The sequence below is a fragment of the Papilio machaon genome, chromosome 7, assembly GCF_912999745.1.
Source record: "Papilio machaon chromosome 7, ilPapMach1.1, whole genome shotgun sequence".
In the NCBI taxonomy this organism is placed as follows: Eukaryota; Metazoa; Arthropoda; class Insecta; order Lepidoptera; family Papilionidae; genus Papilio; species Papilio machaon.
The window spans coordinates 4511200-4528216 of record NC_059992.1 but is presented as its reverse complement, the minus strand read 5'-3'; the positions used below and the strand labels follow the sequence as shown (position 1 = coordinate 4528216).

Genomic DNA, 17017 nt, shown 5'->3' with positions numbered 1-17017 from the left:
TTTGATTAAGAGCGAGCAAAATTCCTGGAATAGAGATATTGATACAGCTCAAAAATGATTTGCTTTATTCTGACTTACGACTTATTAATTAACCCAATTTCTGTAGACGAAAATTACACACTCCTGGCAATCCATAAGGCAGTGTCATATGTATTTAGCACATAAATAATGTCTGCCAATTTAGAGAAAAACGCAGACATGTTAATTACGTCAACACAGAATACTTTTTTACGTGTCAATATTGGAAATGTACGCTTTCAGAGTGATTTTAGAGTTGTTACGTAGCACGTAAAACCAGCTTTGGCGTTCTGGATAATTCTTGAAAAACTACTACTATTATTAATCTTCTTGAAAAATACAGATGTTAACCTAAAAAAGGTTATTAAATAAATAAAAAATAAATATCTTAAATGTATTACTTTCAAGTGTCCTGATTTAATAACAACATAATTTTTTTTTTTGATAACTTCTTAAAACTTCTATTGTTACGAGATATAAACTAATTTGGAGGACACTATTAGTTAGTGAACACTATGAGTTTAAGATAAGAAGCATTTACTTTCAGCTCCTCGTATATTCTGTAACAGATGAACGTCAGGATGATTTATTGGTATGATAAAGAAAAAAATCAAAAAGTTACTTTAATATATGTTCACAATTGATAAAAAAGGTTACATCATAAAATACATAGGCATTTATTTTAAAATACCTTCATCAACCTTCACTTATCCCTACGGGGGTCGGCAGAGTATGTAGGTACTACTTCTTCATACATCTCCATCAGACGTCATATCAGAATTGACTCCCTTCTTACGCATTTTCATTTAATTTGTTATTTTCATATATGCTAATACAAACAGGAAATATTTGTTTTTTTATCCATCCATCCATCCATTCACCCCCGTTACGCCCACTGCTGGGCATAGGCCTCCCCCAAAGTTTTTTTTAACAGTCAGAAAATTTGTGAAAGAGGTTGAAATGAAGAGAGGATTCTTGTGAACGTAGTTTTTTTTCTAATGAGAAAGCCGTTAAAAATAAATTTTATAATATAGAAATGTGTTCTAATATTAAGACTTTTCTTTTAATTACATTGAAATTTTCTTGTCTTTTGTTGCGAACCACTATCAGCTGTTTGAACTTAAACATGTCTTAGAGGTTACACAAGCACAAGTTCTTTTATTGTTGGTAAATATCGTCGCCGTATTCAAACAAATATTGTATATATTTTGAAGTGTTGTTTTCAATATGATATATTTGTATATTATATTTTAAGTGACAATTACACAATAGCATATATAAAAATCTTTATAGCTGAAGAGTTAAGGATTATTTTGCTTTGTTATTTCACGAATAGTAGGACAATTCGAGTGGCTTTCGTGGTTTTTGTGAAGTTATCAATGGCTATAGAGGGCGCTATTGTTTTCAACACTTATGACCCCTTCTGGTTTTTAAAGATTTATTGTTAAGTATTTGTCACAAAATAAATATAGTATTTAGGCATTACATTGAAGATATTATCAACTTTGGTCACATTTAGTTTTGTGAGGAAATAAAGAAGGAAATTTCAAGGAGATTTTTTAATAGTAACAAGAATCTGAAGTATACTTGAAAAAGGAAACAAATATAAAAATTAGTGCTTTTTTGAAAGAGCTGTTGGGATCTAACTTGAAATTGTTACTACAGTACACTTTATGACTGAGATAATCTAGAAACAGGTGCAAAAAAATAACACTAAGATTCGTCCATACCGCACTGTATCTAGCCAAGCACTGGGCGAAAAAGAAGATTCTCGTACGTTTTAGAAATACTGGCATAAAATTAAATAAACGTAATTCCACGAAGGTAATTACTGATGATTAAACAAGATCTATGCACGTCTACGACTTGCTAACTTCAGCAAAATATATCTAATGTCATATACGCATGAAGCATTTTCAAGTCAATCAAGACTTCCCGACCTTTTCATAGGTAAGGACCACTTTTATATTAGGTATGCTTGTTAGTAGGGACTATTTTGGTGTACCTAATAAAAACAAACAGTAATAATCAATTTGAAACTTTAATTGATAACTCAATAGGGAGTTATATAAAAATACATTTCTTTTTTTTCTAAAAATATAGGTAATTATATTTATTAATTTATGTACTTTTGTATTATCTAATGTTTTTTTTGAGCTTACATCTTCTGGACGAGTTCGGTTATCCCAGGATCAATATTTTTTTCTCAAAGCTACATACTTTCTTGTTTTTAATTATCGACAAAGCAGAAAATCCTTGTTCATGTGAATAAGTTGCTGAGAAAAACATAAAATAGCGCAAGGCAATTTAAATAATTTAATTCTAAATTTAAAATCATTCGCAAACCATTATTTTGGATTGTACAAACCACTGGTTGGGAACCATTGATCTAAGCTTAAGAATGATGACATTTGTTAGTATGTTTTCTTTTAACTTGAGAAAAAACCATAATTCATGACGAGACTCGGATATAAAGCGAACCTTCAAAAAAACTTTTGCCCAAGCGAAGCTTCGCGACGCCCTGTAACTCTGTAGCGAGAACGCCCCGCTCGTAACGGCTTGATATTTTGCTAATGAATATCGCCACTCATACGACAGTCAGCGCGTGTTCATCATATTCGATACAAAATTTCGATGATAGTTTTGTATTCATATTTTACTAATATCATAAATGCAAATGTTTAGATGGATGGATGGATGGATGTTTGTTTGAAGGTATCTCGGGAACGGCTAAACAGATCTTGATGAAATTTATCACAGATGTAGAACATAGTCTGGAAAAACACATAGGCTACTTATTATGTTATTTTTAATTCCGCGCGGACGGAGTCGGGTGAGACAACTAGTACCTATAAAACAATGTATTTGTATAAATAAAGTTCTCACTGAGTGAAAAGATAAGTTTTGACCAATGGACAATGACTTCCATGAATTAATGTTATCTTATTCAAAATAATATGGTATGAGGCGATTAAGTCTGGCTGAGGCCTTGTGCGGAGCGAGTTTGTATCGATACATCGGAGTCCGAGTGACAGCGATGCGATGCGAACGCGAGGCGCGGCTCCTCCACCGTATCGATCGCCAACTGCTGCCCGCCGCCGCTCGCGCGGCCGCACCGCTTGTCGTTCGCCGCCCAAAAGAAACAGGAGTCAGAAGCGTTTCTTCGCGCGCCCGCAGCGCCAGAGAAAAAAGGGCGGGGACTCCGCGGCGCGATGTCCGGCCAATCGCGGCGCCGGCGTGCAACCGTCAGCCAATCGGCGTCAGGCGGCGGGGCGGGCGCGCGCACGCCGCCGCGCCTTCGCCTCGCCGCCGCTTTTTATTTATTGTTGCGCGGATCGCGACGCGCGTCGGGTGTGTGATGCGCGCATAGTGAACCGGCATGGAGTCCGCCGTGGACTCGGCGTCAACAGCGAGCGAAGTGAGCGGCTCTTCGGGTGGATCGCCGCGCGTGAAAGCGGCGTCGCCCGCGCGTGCCATGAGCCCACCGGCGCTGCTTGCGCCACGGCTCCCGCTGCCGCCGCCCGGGCTGGGCCTGCTGGGTTCGCTGCAGATGATGCACCACTCGCCGCTCGAGCTGATGGCGGCGGCACACCACCACGGCCCGCCGCGGTACGGCAGCCCGCCGCCCATCTCCACCTCGGACCCCTCGGCCAACGAATGCAAGCTGGTGGAGTACCGCGGGCAGAAGGTGGCGGCGTTCATCATCCAGGGAGACACGATGCTCTGCCTGCCGCAGGCGTTTGAGCTGTTCCTGAAGCACCTGGTGGGCGGGTTGCACACAGTGTATACCAAGCTGAAGCGGCTAGACATCGTGCCGCTGGTGTGCAACGTGGAGCAGGTGCGCATCCTGCGCGGCCTCGGTGCCATCCAGCCCGGCGTCAACCGATGCAAGCTGTTGTCGTGCAAGGACTTCGACGTGCTCTACCGCGACTGCACCACCGCAAGGTACGTTTCCTCACAACTCGCACCTTACACCATATGTGCCGATTATTTAAATATGACCTCATTTCTCATATCCTTATTTTTATAATCCCGTTTGATTTTGACAGTCAGTCTTTTTATTTGCCTCTTCTTAATTTCGATAGTAGGCATTCTGATTGTTTTCTCTTTTATACCTATAGTTACATGAAAGGTTTTCAGTTGTTGAAATTTTCCTTGGGAATTTTGGAAGAAGTAGAAAGTAATTGAATTAATCTAATAAAGTCTGTCGTGATTTGTAATTTTAAGATGTTTATGCACCTAAACCAGTCCATAGCGTGCAATTTTATTTGTTCGAAATAATTAGAGTTAGAAAGTGGTAAACTTTTGTGATTAAATCAAAGTTTGTTTTTAATAAGGGCCAGAGTGTATTTCGCGAAAGGGCCATTTCGGGCAGAGGTGTTACCGCGGCGCAGCTCGGCCGGCCGTGGAGGGCGCGACATTAAATTTTCACATTTTAATACGCGCCAAATATTTCGAGCGTGTTAAATATTCAGACAGACCGCGGCGACGGAAGGGTTAAATCTCTGTTAATTAGCGGCCGAGGTTTAAATATTTAAATAGTAATTTTTACAAACGCTGAAGTTAGATTAAAAAAAGAATCGTTTGTTTGCTTACGTTAACGTACGGTGCGAGTATCCGAGTAGGCCTACGCCGGTCGTGCCTTTGCCCGATGCGATTTTAAAAATGTAATCACCGCGGAATGGCGCGCTCGGGACAAGTAAACTTTAATTTTTTTCCCTCGTATAGTTGCTTTGTGTTTGAAAATATTTAATTTATCTTTTTTGTCATCGACGCCGTTTTGGGCGGCAGCGCTTTGGCCCCGTGAGTCATATTTATGTTTGATTTTATGAAATCATGTTCGTTTAACTGGTGATATCATATTTTTCCGTGCGGTCGGCTCGTTTCAGTTACAGCGGCCATCTTGTTTTATGATTTATTTGAATATTCATTACTTATTAAATTTATATAAAGTTATTACTCGTAATGTTTCTATCCTATCATTAAATGACTTTGTTTGTTCACGATGATTATACTTAGACGTTTCCTGTAGTTTTTATTGTAGATGACAATAAATAACACACTCATAAAGTAGGTAGTAATTAATGATTCAAACAACCAAGTTGCGAGTTGCAACGTAACTTTAATACAAAGTTTTATTTATAAACTTATTACCCTATTACCTTGTTACCTACGTAATTATATAATTTACATACTTCTTAATTTTTACAAAGATTAAATAAATAAAATAAAACTATAACAATAATTATCTTCGTATAATAAGGTTTATGAATGTAAGAAAGGACAATTTATAAGCTACAAGCAGTTGCCCGCGATTACGTCCGCGCGGAATTAAAAGCAATATATCTTATATAGCCCAGCGATAGTTCTTTCCAACAGTGAAAGAGTTTTTCAAATCGGGTCAGTAGTTTCTTATTCAATACAAACAAACAAAACAATCAAATCTTTCCTCTTTATAATATTAGTATAGAAGATGAGAACCTTCTCAATATAGGCATAAAATACCTTAAGTAGGTATTAGGTATAGATATTGTAGTTTAGCTAATTTAATAAAATTTTGTAACTACCTATACCCTATTTACAATTAGGTAGAGTTGTAGATATTCTTTATGTTATCTAATTTAAAATTATAAACAACATTGTGTTTAAACTATTGTTGGCGAAGTTTAAAAGTTGTTGTGTGGATTTAACAAAAAAGTATCGTTCACCGCACACGGATAGTTGTACTAATATGTATTGACACATTTCCAGTATTACGATTCGAATGATTTCTGAATCATAGCGACAGAGAAATAGAGAAAAACATCTTATATCTAGAAATCAACATGTGTTTATTGATTACTTACTGTTCATGGATTCAGTATAATATTATGAGAAAAAAATCTCAGTTACTATATTATGCTTTTTCCATTTAAATAATAATTGAATCAGACCGGAAGTTTACCTATCTTAATATTAAAGTGAAACAGTTGTCTGTTAACTCAAATTTTGTAGTTGGCTAATTGACAGACACACCTCTTTTAGTCAATTATTTTTAAGTAGAATTAGACAGGTTTACATATTGTACAATATTAATAATAGTAGTTAAAATTATAAATAAAAATACAACACAACTTATTGAATAATTCTATTTGTATGAAGTCGCATTATATAGGCTATTAAAATGGTGCTAGGAAATGCGATATTTTTTCAAGAACGCATCGCCCGCATTACAAAACGTATACAATAATAGGTGGACGGTCCTTTTCACGCTTCAATAATTGCTCAACGGCAGATAAACGAGGCTCAGGTTACGAACGAGCCGAACCCGCGTTTGACTCCGACCCACTCGACAACTCTTTGTCTATAACAATGATTCTTGATCTTCATTACAATTATATTCGTATTTAGACTTATAACTTATCATCTATATTATTTTAGAAATAGTAATAATTTCATTGTTCATTTGTCGCAAACTTAAAAGTAATGAACTGTCTCAATGGTAGAGACTGAAATCTACCTAAAGTGTACATTTTTGTAGTGTATATTGCAAGTGGAGGTAGTATAAATTTTTGTCGTTTAAATTACAAGTTTTATAACGAAGATGGATGACACTATTTTTGGAAGCACGTGCTATGAGACATGAATAGTTCCGGATCTAAACTTTGCAAAATAACAACTTCTTAGTAATTGTAATGTGTTAGTAATTCGATCAAAATACTTTACTTTACTCTATTTGCTTCACTAATGTCTACTGGATTGCTGTAGGAGTGATTCAATAGTTTTTTGTATCAGCGTCGTTTATTGTTTGAACAATTGCTAGATATTTTCGCGATTGTTGGTCAAAGAGTGAGATGTATAGACCGTTGCTTGAAATCAATAGAGGCATCGCGCGGGGTTTTGGTCCATTGTCTCTGCTAGTCACAAAGAGATGCTTTCAATTACGGAGGTCGTCAACACGACTTTTTATGGTATTACCTTAGCTTTACGAGGCATTTTGATGGTCCGCCTTCAAACGGAGTGATATTTTGTAAATAAACAGAGGAACTGAAATAACTGGCTCATCACCTTTGTAGCGCCGCGGCCGCGCCTTGCCGTGCCGGTGTGCGCGACGCCACTCTACTCACTTTTCTTTTTTGTTGCAGCGCGTTTTGAATTTTAACATTTTACACAAAGATTCGGTAGCTGTCCGTCTGTTAGTTCTGAAATATCAAGGCGCTCTGCATTTGTACACAAGCGGTCTACTTTAGTTATTAATTCCTTTTAGGAGATGGGATTTGAAGGTTCTGTTCTTTTTGTTCGATGTTTTCCTTACTTATGTGGTTGCGACACACTATACCTATATCTATAGCGAAACACTTCGTTTATCCATTAAAAATTATGTAGTCTGTGTTCTACTAAACTCGTCATTGAAGAGTCATACATACATACAGGTTTCTTACCCTTGTTGTTCATTAAATAAAAGCTGTCACGGTGGAAGCCATGTCTATCCAATTACACACAGTATGCTAGATCTTAACAAGAATCTAGGCTCGGCGAGGCATTAGGTATATAGAATATTGTGTTGCGTGGCTCGAAATCAATTTTGTGGGGAGATGGCGCACGTGCTGCGAACTATGAATGATGCATAGACCATTGGAGTCCGACTGGCCGGGGTCCAAGTGGTCGTACTCATTGAAATATTAAGCCAAGACGGTCCCGAACCGCCTCCGAGATACACAGCCGTCCATTAATGTGTTACAACGTAAATTATAACATCACCACAACATTCTACGAGTATAAATCAATTCAATATAAATATTATTGCAAAGTCCCGGGTTCGTTTCTCTAAAGATTTATTGAAATGTTTTTAAATTTGACAATACAATGTATTATAAAATTAAGTTGTTAGCGTTAGTATGGTGGTATGTTTATAAAAGCAAATAAAAATGTTTCATTTACAGGAAGTACTGTACTGTTTAAATTATATTCAATAAACACTTCTGATTAAAACATCCTTCAATATCATTACTTTTGGATTATCATATAGTAAAAGTACCATCCAAATATAAAAACCAATATCGACACAACTGTACCAGGGTCATTTTAATAGGTCACATTTGACAACTATGGGTTTTAGGTTCATAGTGAGGTTACCTACTTAAAATATCGTTTAAATTGAATGAATTGATACGCACTTCAAACATGTGAATCGAATTCAGTTGTTATGAAATATCTATGTTTTATCATTCGACTTTTTTTTGTAAAACCTCTAGTGTTTTAAAAGAAAGAGTTCACTGACACAACATTGTAACGACGTTAGATTGTCATAATTACAATAAATATGTACAGTTGTAACTTGGAAAAAATAAACAATATTTTGTAACTGCCGTCACATGGTTTGTGTTGATGTTTGATGAAGTATCAAATGTAGGCCACATTAAAATAACCCTGCTATAATATATTTGTGAAACAAATCTAATATTTTGACGTATGTATGTATCGTCACATAATACTAATTGATAGTAACTAATTAATTAAAAAAAAATGTAACAAGGGAACAAGTAATCATGCTAGCTATTAAAGCAAACCGCACGGGGATCGAGTTAGCGGTTACCAATGCACCACTGACACATCTACATATTATATGTACACTCAAGGATAACACTGCACATACCTGATATAAATATATAAAAATAATTATAACACACGGGAGTGTATTCAGTAAAACTAATATGACAGTATTTAGTTTGTTAATTGATGTAAACTTAATTAAAATGTATTAAATTACAGATAGAAAAAGGAATTAAATGAAGATTGATATTGGACTCAGTCCATTTCATCTATTTAGCCTACTTTATATTACAATATAATTAATGTTATTGGTAAAAGAAAACTTATTTTGATTACATATATAGCTATTTATGCAAATTGTCCGTAAGTTAATATTAATAATTTTATTTTTAAATAACTTTTGTAAATTTTAAGCAGTAAATAGTTGATTAAGATGATAAAGAAATCTTCATTTTATATAATTTTTCGTATTACGATTTAGCCTAGATATGTTGTATTTCGAGTTCCGACGGCGGCGGGCGACTACAGCGGTTCGTTAATTTCATGTTCAAGAACTTTATCCGTAGTCAAAATCTCTTATTGATTTAAAAAAATATGATTGTATGATGATATTTTTCAATGTTTACGTCTTTTCACACATTTATCGACTTATTGGTCTTATTTAAAATAGACTTGAAAGTATTCTTTTTTTTTTTGCATAAATTTTAAAATGATACCAATGCAGTGATTCTTTGCTACATGCTACAATTTTACCAAAATAACTACGTAGATTAATTTTCTATGTCGAATAAAATGATTTATTAAGATTTTATTAGATAGTTTTATATGTAAGATTTTGGTGCTTTTTTGAAATTTTTCTTTGTCAAATATTTTACATACCTTTAGTAAACATTTTAAATTACATTCCCTTATAATAAAGGTAACTTAAATGCTATCTTCAGCTATTTAGTGCCTACAATAACCTACGGCAATAACAATGTAACAGCAAATTCAAATGTAACATTATTTCGATTACAATTTATTAAAAGTAACAATTAGAGACACTTAGAAAGGCTCCAATAAATAAACAAAACAAGTTAGCGGCATTAGATTGTTACGTGACCTTAACAGCACTGGGAACGATTTCATCGAGTGTAATACTGAATAACCGGAGTGGCGGAGCGGCAAATAGACTGAAGTGGCTTAAGGAAACGCAATTTCCTCGGTGGCAGTGAAAGCGACAAACAGCTCCACAATGGGAATATCATGGCAGCAATTTATTACGATTGATCAACAAGTAGCCGGGGAAGGAGACACCCTCGGGCCGTGCTCCACGTCGTGCCCGCACCGCACCCGCACAGTCGTCGGCCCCGTACAATTGTAAAAACGACACGCACACAAGTGACACGAGGGAATCCCTCCGGCTAGACGGAATTATCTCGGCCTCTATTTCCGTTTCGCGTACTATTGAAATAGCGTCTCGCTCCCACCCGGCTCTCTGCCTAGCGCCGTCTCTTTTTCATTCCGTTCATTCATAATGTTGAATTTGAATGGATTGGGCACATGCGTTTCCTCACTCTCCATTCTGCTGTCAAGTTTGGCGAGGATAGCACGTCGGTTGAGCTTCAGAAATGTCGCGGTCATCCGCGTGGTTAATAATTGCATTTTGGCAGTCTGCATTAGAACGGCATAAGTTAATGTAACAACGTTTATCTCACGGTTACAATCAAAAGATCATAATCAGTGGTGGATAACTTGACTGTGTTTAATAGAAGTCACTTAACATCAGGTATGATCGTGGTTCAGACATTAGTTTTTATATAACTTACAATCAACAGAAAAAGCGAGCGACAACAGAATAATGAGCGTGATCAATTATAATTCGCTTCCGTGCCGGTTGTTGAATGGGCGATGGAAACTATAGCGTGGCGAGCACCGCACGGACACGGAGCGGTCGCCGCGCCGTCTTCTAATTGCGGCGCACCATGTGCTGAGCTCTAATCATGTTTAATTATAGCCGCCGATGGAATCATTGCCGTTTATCATGAGATGAACTGTTACAGAAACACAAACGCCACGGGAATACGATCGAACGGAGCCCCACATTTATATGTACCATCAGCAAAATAGTACCTAATGCTTTCTAGGAAGTTGGCACTTGTGTATTGTGTTGTTTGTTGCACTAAGAGATAATCTTGCATAAAATCATTGCGGTATAAGTAGGTAGCGCAAGCTTATTAGCATTTTTTAATCATTTATTTAAATTATTAAATTCCACAAAATTATTAAAACACTGGCCACTGCTGTGGCCAGTGTTTTAATAATTAAATTTAATGGCACTTCAATAGCAAAGTCTGTAATGTATTGGCCGCATCTTCCGATTTCAAACGAGTGTTTTTTTCAATTTTTTTTAAAAGTTTTGTTTGTTTTGCTGTCCATACACAATTAGATACATGCAGTTATTAATCCAGTGCAGATCGCTATCAAAACAATGGGAGGCGGAATGCACCGGAATGACGTTTTTGCTTCGACTCGTTCCACTCGCTGTTGTGTGAATGAGCACCTCTTATCTCTTAATTACTAATTTGATTCATTAAGTTATCTGTACCAATTTATACGGAGTAATTTCACTGACAAACTTTTAGAAAACTCAGTTTGGAATCAGCCTTGAAAAACTCTTCATGCTGCACTCGATTGCGTTACTTAAGATTATCAATTTATTCATAGAAAACTGCGTTCAGTTGAGAGAAATTTCTTTCGCTGTCAATACAATTTATATTTGTAAAAGGTGAACTCAAAGCGCAATAATAGTTTTAATCTAAGTCTAAATTCTTAAGGATAGTTTGATCAACGTTAACTTCCCAAGTAAACAAAGTAGAAATGTAGGTATTGGTATAATTAGTACTTTGTAACAGCACCAACTTTGGTCATGTTGCGAGGTAGAGGGCGCGGGCGTCGCGGATCAACATCAACTCGCCAATACAACTTACGTCGCTACAACAAAGCAACGAAACGAGATAAGGGCTACTTTAGACCTCGGCCGGAGCCCTCGTTAAACATTGATATACGGTCTATTATAAAACGCAATAAAACATTCGCAGCGTTATAAAAAGATTTCGATACTCACCGCGCCAACTATCAAACGTACTCGGGACTTGCAAATTGTGATAGTAAAATAAATTTTACGATGCGGATTTTGTTTCTTCTATTTTCATTTCGATGTTGTATTTCAACAATGTTATAGTTATTATTATAATTTACAGCCCCTTTACTAGACGCAACTTATATTTAATCGGTTTACATGTTTATTTTATTCTGAGAAACTTTTTATATGGATCTTATAAGTAGTAACATTTTAGATGTACCTAAATAAAATATGAAATCACACGATTTATTTTCGCATTTGTTGAATAGAATTCGTATCGCATTTAACACTCTAATAGGTTCATCCAACAAACAGTTTTAATGAAGATAGGAGAAGTTTGGGTTAACTACAGTGCTAATATTGCTGATGTACCAAATCGTTGCCTATATTTAAAAAAAAAAATAATGATATTTACAAATATAATGTAAATAAAAGTGAAATATCCGTTTCGTAATATTCAAGTAAAGAGGCGTGAAGTTAAAATAAGTTAGCGTTACAATAATAGCTACATCTCGCAAAGTTGTCGGCTATTTATAGTGAGCGAGTAATCGCTATTGTCGGCCGTTACCTCGCGGAAGTCCGTCACCTTCGCTACTCGCTTTACGATTTCGTTAATTAGTTTAATAATTTTATAATACTAGTACCGATTTGTCTTACGTCACCTTGTCTACACGTGTATATATTTGTTTATATAAAAACACAGCGTTACAGAATGATGAAAAGTGAGGAAAACTGTACTAACTTGTATTGTGTAAAATTATAAGTACACTTGCTGCCGCTTTACATTACTTGAGTGATCTTCTTTGAGATTTAATATGAGAAAAATACACTATGAAACTGTTTATGTAACTATCAAATATCCCCGATGGCAGAAAGTGTTACTGGAATTAAAAAAAAAAACGATTTACTTCTTCCTAAGACTATTATAAATGTCAAAATTTAGATGGATGGATGGATGTTTGTTTCGCCGGAATGGCTGAATGGTTCTTGATTAAATTTATCACAGATTTAGAAAATAGTCTGGAAGGACAAATAGGCTACTTATTAAGGATTTTTTTAAAATTCCGCACAGACAGAGTCGCGGGCAAAAGCTAGTTTATCATAAATTGGACATTGTCAAACTCATATACAAAAATAATCTAAGTTAATTGAATATTACTATGTTATAACTATTTTAACCAATAGTGTCGAGACTAAGGTAATGGTCACTACAAAATAAGCTTTTTACATGAACCGACAAACTCTTCGATTAAAAGTAATTTACGACACATATAAAGTTATTTCATTTCGCTGGCGAACACTTTAAAATAGTGATAACTGACGCAGTTAAATTACTTTGTTGCTTTTACTTATTGTTATCCACATGTTAATGCATGATTTATATAAATTTACCTGCACATGCATGTAAATAATATTATATTTGATGATAATATATGTAAATTAGATGTTGTAGTTGAGGCTAATACGACCTGACCACACTGTATTGAGACATCTCACAAGGTAAATCCTAACTGATGTGACAAAGGACCGGATCATACACAAAATTTTGTTACAAAATCATATGTCAATATTTAGACCTTACAAAATGTTCTGTTATAATTTTTTAATTATTTTAATAAAAAATAATCAATTTTTTACTTATAAACAACTTTCTTAAACAATTGATTGCCAGTTTCGTAGTTGAAAATCGATAACGGTCCAGATGCACAAAAATAGGGCAGAGGAATCGATTTGCCCCACATTTTGGCGGTCTGGCCGCGCGCGAGGGTAACGCTCGCGATAAGGGATAGTGCCCCCCTCAAAGGCGAGGGGGCTAACCCCCCCACCTCCTCTATAATATTTACCGCCCCCGGGCCGTACTTACGCCCCTCAGTATTTACGGGTTAGAGAAAAACAAGGGTACTCGAGCATCGGAAGGTGCAACGTAGATTTTAATCCTTTCTGATGTCTTTTGATTGATGGCGGATTTGGCGTTCGATGTTGCGATGTTGATGGATTCCGTGTGCCGCTACATCGTCGCCCGCTGCCAGTTGCCACCGCCTGCCGCACCGTATATGCAATAATTTACTTTTTTATTTAGATTAATATTAACATTACCTTTATTGAGGTGCCCGACATCGATTTTATAATGCAGTTGTTTAGAAAATGTAATTTATAAACCCTTACAAAGATTAATAGAAGTTTAATTTTTACTCTTAAACAATGATTACTTTCATTTTTGAACAATTACCAGAAAATGATTGATAAATGTACAAGTGGAAAGTAACATTTCCATTTTGAAATGCCGCTAGCGCCATCTGTCAATCAAGAATAAATTTCGATATAAAAAACTTAATTAGACTGCTTTCGAAGACGTGGCAACAGAGATATCTCATGAAAGGGCAATAATCGATAGTATACTCTATTACAACTACCTTAGAATTTAAAATGTTTCGCTCGTCAATCAATATAAGAAATATAAGACGGTCACGACAATATAATGCACGGATGATGGGTGAAGACGTCCGTCAAATATTGACGCGTGCCAATGGACCCGCGCGACTTTACCGCTTAGTCAGGGCCGTAACACTAATTATTATTTTCATGGTTACGAAATACAGCTGATCGGTATTTTTATAACACTCGATGTGCTATGCTTGAAAAAAATGCGTCAATCGCTTGTTCTATAGGCGAAGGTTAAAATTAATCTATCGCGATGATTAAGTTAATTTTATTTATTTTGTCGTTATATAACGAAGCTGTTAACGTTTATTTTGGAGGAAATTAGGTTTGGGGCAATTGAAACTAGTCATTGTTCGTTTAACTGCGGTCATTTGTGGCGTTCTGGACGAAATGTGCCAATCATCGTGGGCGTAGGCCGACTGGTCTTATGAATAAAACTGTACCCTATCATGACGGTTTAAGCTGAATAGGTTTACAGTACAGGTTATAGTGAATTTTTAAGACACTTTAAAGATATTATTTCATCGACTGTGTGTCTGTATTATTTTAGAATTAGATCTTTTATATTTGTTTTAGGTTAGCACAACATTCGTCTATCTTACTTCATACTAATATTATAAATGCGAAAGTTTGGGTAGATAGATGGATGAATGGATGTTTGTTGCTACGTATCTAAAAAATGGTTTAACGTCTCTCGATGTAATTCGACACAGATGTATAACATAGCCTTGAAGCACACATAGGTTACCTACTTCGTTGCGGGCAAAAGCTAGTAGTTTATAAATCTATGAATATAATGATATATCCTTAATTTCTATATCTCTACATCTTTACCCGTTGGTTGGGACACGTTTTCAATAAATGCGTCTGAGATATCTTTTTGGGCATTGGTTATGATGGCAAGGCAAGGGTTGCGCAGCGCGCGCTGACTCGCACAAACCGAGGCATCTGCATGCCCTCTGATTGATGCGCCCTGTAATTATTTAGACGCGTTAATAACACCACCGACGGACGCACTTTGTTCCCCAAGACCCGACGCGAAACAAATGAGAATTTCTATCGGACTCTTTAATAGACCTCATCATATCGCTTTCTGATGTTTCGTTGATTAAACTTAAAGAAATTATTAAGAATTCAACGCGAATCAACGCTTTTACGATTCCTTTTTCGGTTACGTATGTGTTTAGTTTTTAATTAGATTCCGCGATGTGTTATTTATACCATTCTTTATTAATATCTAATCCAGACAGACTGTGTGTACATTATTAGACAACCTTAGAATTTAAAAGGTCAATTGAAATCAAATTTGTATTTGAGAAACAAATGTACATTTATCGCAAATTGATCACATGATTGACACTAAACAAAAGCTCAATTTGAATGTTCTAATCGTAAGAAATAATTGTACAAAACCACACCTAAATTAATATACACCGACACACCCGTTTGAAATGTATACCATTTCATAATAATGCGGTATTGTTTAATATTTACATAAATGGCTGCCAACATACAGATTGTCTTTATGTTCTGTGCGTGAGGCCGGGCCACAACAACAAATCGGAATATTAACTTAAATAGTAATGGCGGGAAAAAAGCCTATTATGCAAATGAAACATTTGAGGTAAATAGAAAGTGACGTAATGCGAGGCTAAGAAAGGAATAATGAATCGGTTTTGTGGCGGGTCCATTAGATTATGTCTATGTTGCCGTAATACTGCCGGTCCCTTGACGCGTGCGTGACTACAAATTTATTGGATAACAATATTTCTGGTGCCCTGCTATGACTGATTAGTTAGTTTGATTGCATTTTAGTATTATTTATTTCAACCATACTAGATATTTCTATCACATTCTTGACTTACTTGACTTTTAATTAATAAACAAGTAACAACAAGTAAGTAATTATACCACAAAATTGACAAATCAAATTTCCCATCGACTTATATTTGGAAATAAAAAAAACAACATGTCATGAATCAAAAACATATATTGCAATTTCTATGGCACAAAAAGTAAGTTGTAGGGCAAACATTTAATAATAAGGCTGCTCAACGATGGAATTGGCATATCCATTGAGATGATAGATATGAATAGGTTATGATACACATTATTTAGTTTAATAACACACAAGCGGCTGCGAATGTGCCGACGTCACAGCGGCCTGGGCAATGGATAATAGAGCCCGCAACGAACGTTTAGCGGACCCTCCAAAATTGAAATAAAAAACATACCATTCGAGATGTAACGGCGATATGATTTTGCACTTTTTTAGTTTTTTTACCCCCACGCGGTTTTAACTCTGAATGTAGGCCTTGGGAACGACAGACATACCGCTAATAACGTAGCTTTAGAATATTTGTTTAAATATTTTTTATTACATTTATGAACTAGACTGTTTGAATATTCTATTCTTTACATTGGTTATAACTAATTTTATTGGTTTAGATTTAAATTGAAAGTTGGAGTTCAATTTTATGATTGCAAACAATTTATTTCCTTATATTTCTTTATAAAATTATATTTAGCTTATTTAACATGATGTGAAAAAATTATAATAAATTAATAATAATTGAATGATGATTTAAATGACACCATGATTGTAATGTTAAGTTGAAAAATATACATTATAAATATAAAATAGTTCGGGAAACGGTATTAAATTATGTAGTGTCTATTCATTATAAAGTCTACATGGTCCCCATTTTTGTCAGTCTAACATAATTACAGACGAAATTGTTGCAAAGTGACTCGTAGCTATGAACCCTTCTAAAACATCATTACATATCAAAATATTACTCATAATATATACCTGTCTGTCTATTAATGTTAGCGTTACATATTCATGAATTGATTTAACTTTTAAGTGTTTTCGGAATCCATAATATAAGTAATATCCAT

General features: G+C 35.6%; 1 protein-coding gene across 1 annotated transcript in view; it reads left to right on the top strand.

The window, feature by feature from the left end:
* Positions 1-3357: 3357 nt before the first annotated feature.
* The window catches only part of LOC106715053 (dachshund homolog 2), a 132453-nt gene continuing 118793 nt past the window's right edge, over positions 3358-17017 (top strand). The window contains 1 exon segment of the mRNA XM_045678490.1: positions 3358-3963. Within this exon segment, the coding sequence (XP_045534446.1) occupies positions 3398-3963 (566 nt within the window). The 5' untranslated portion in view covers positions 3358-3397.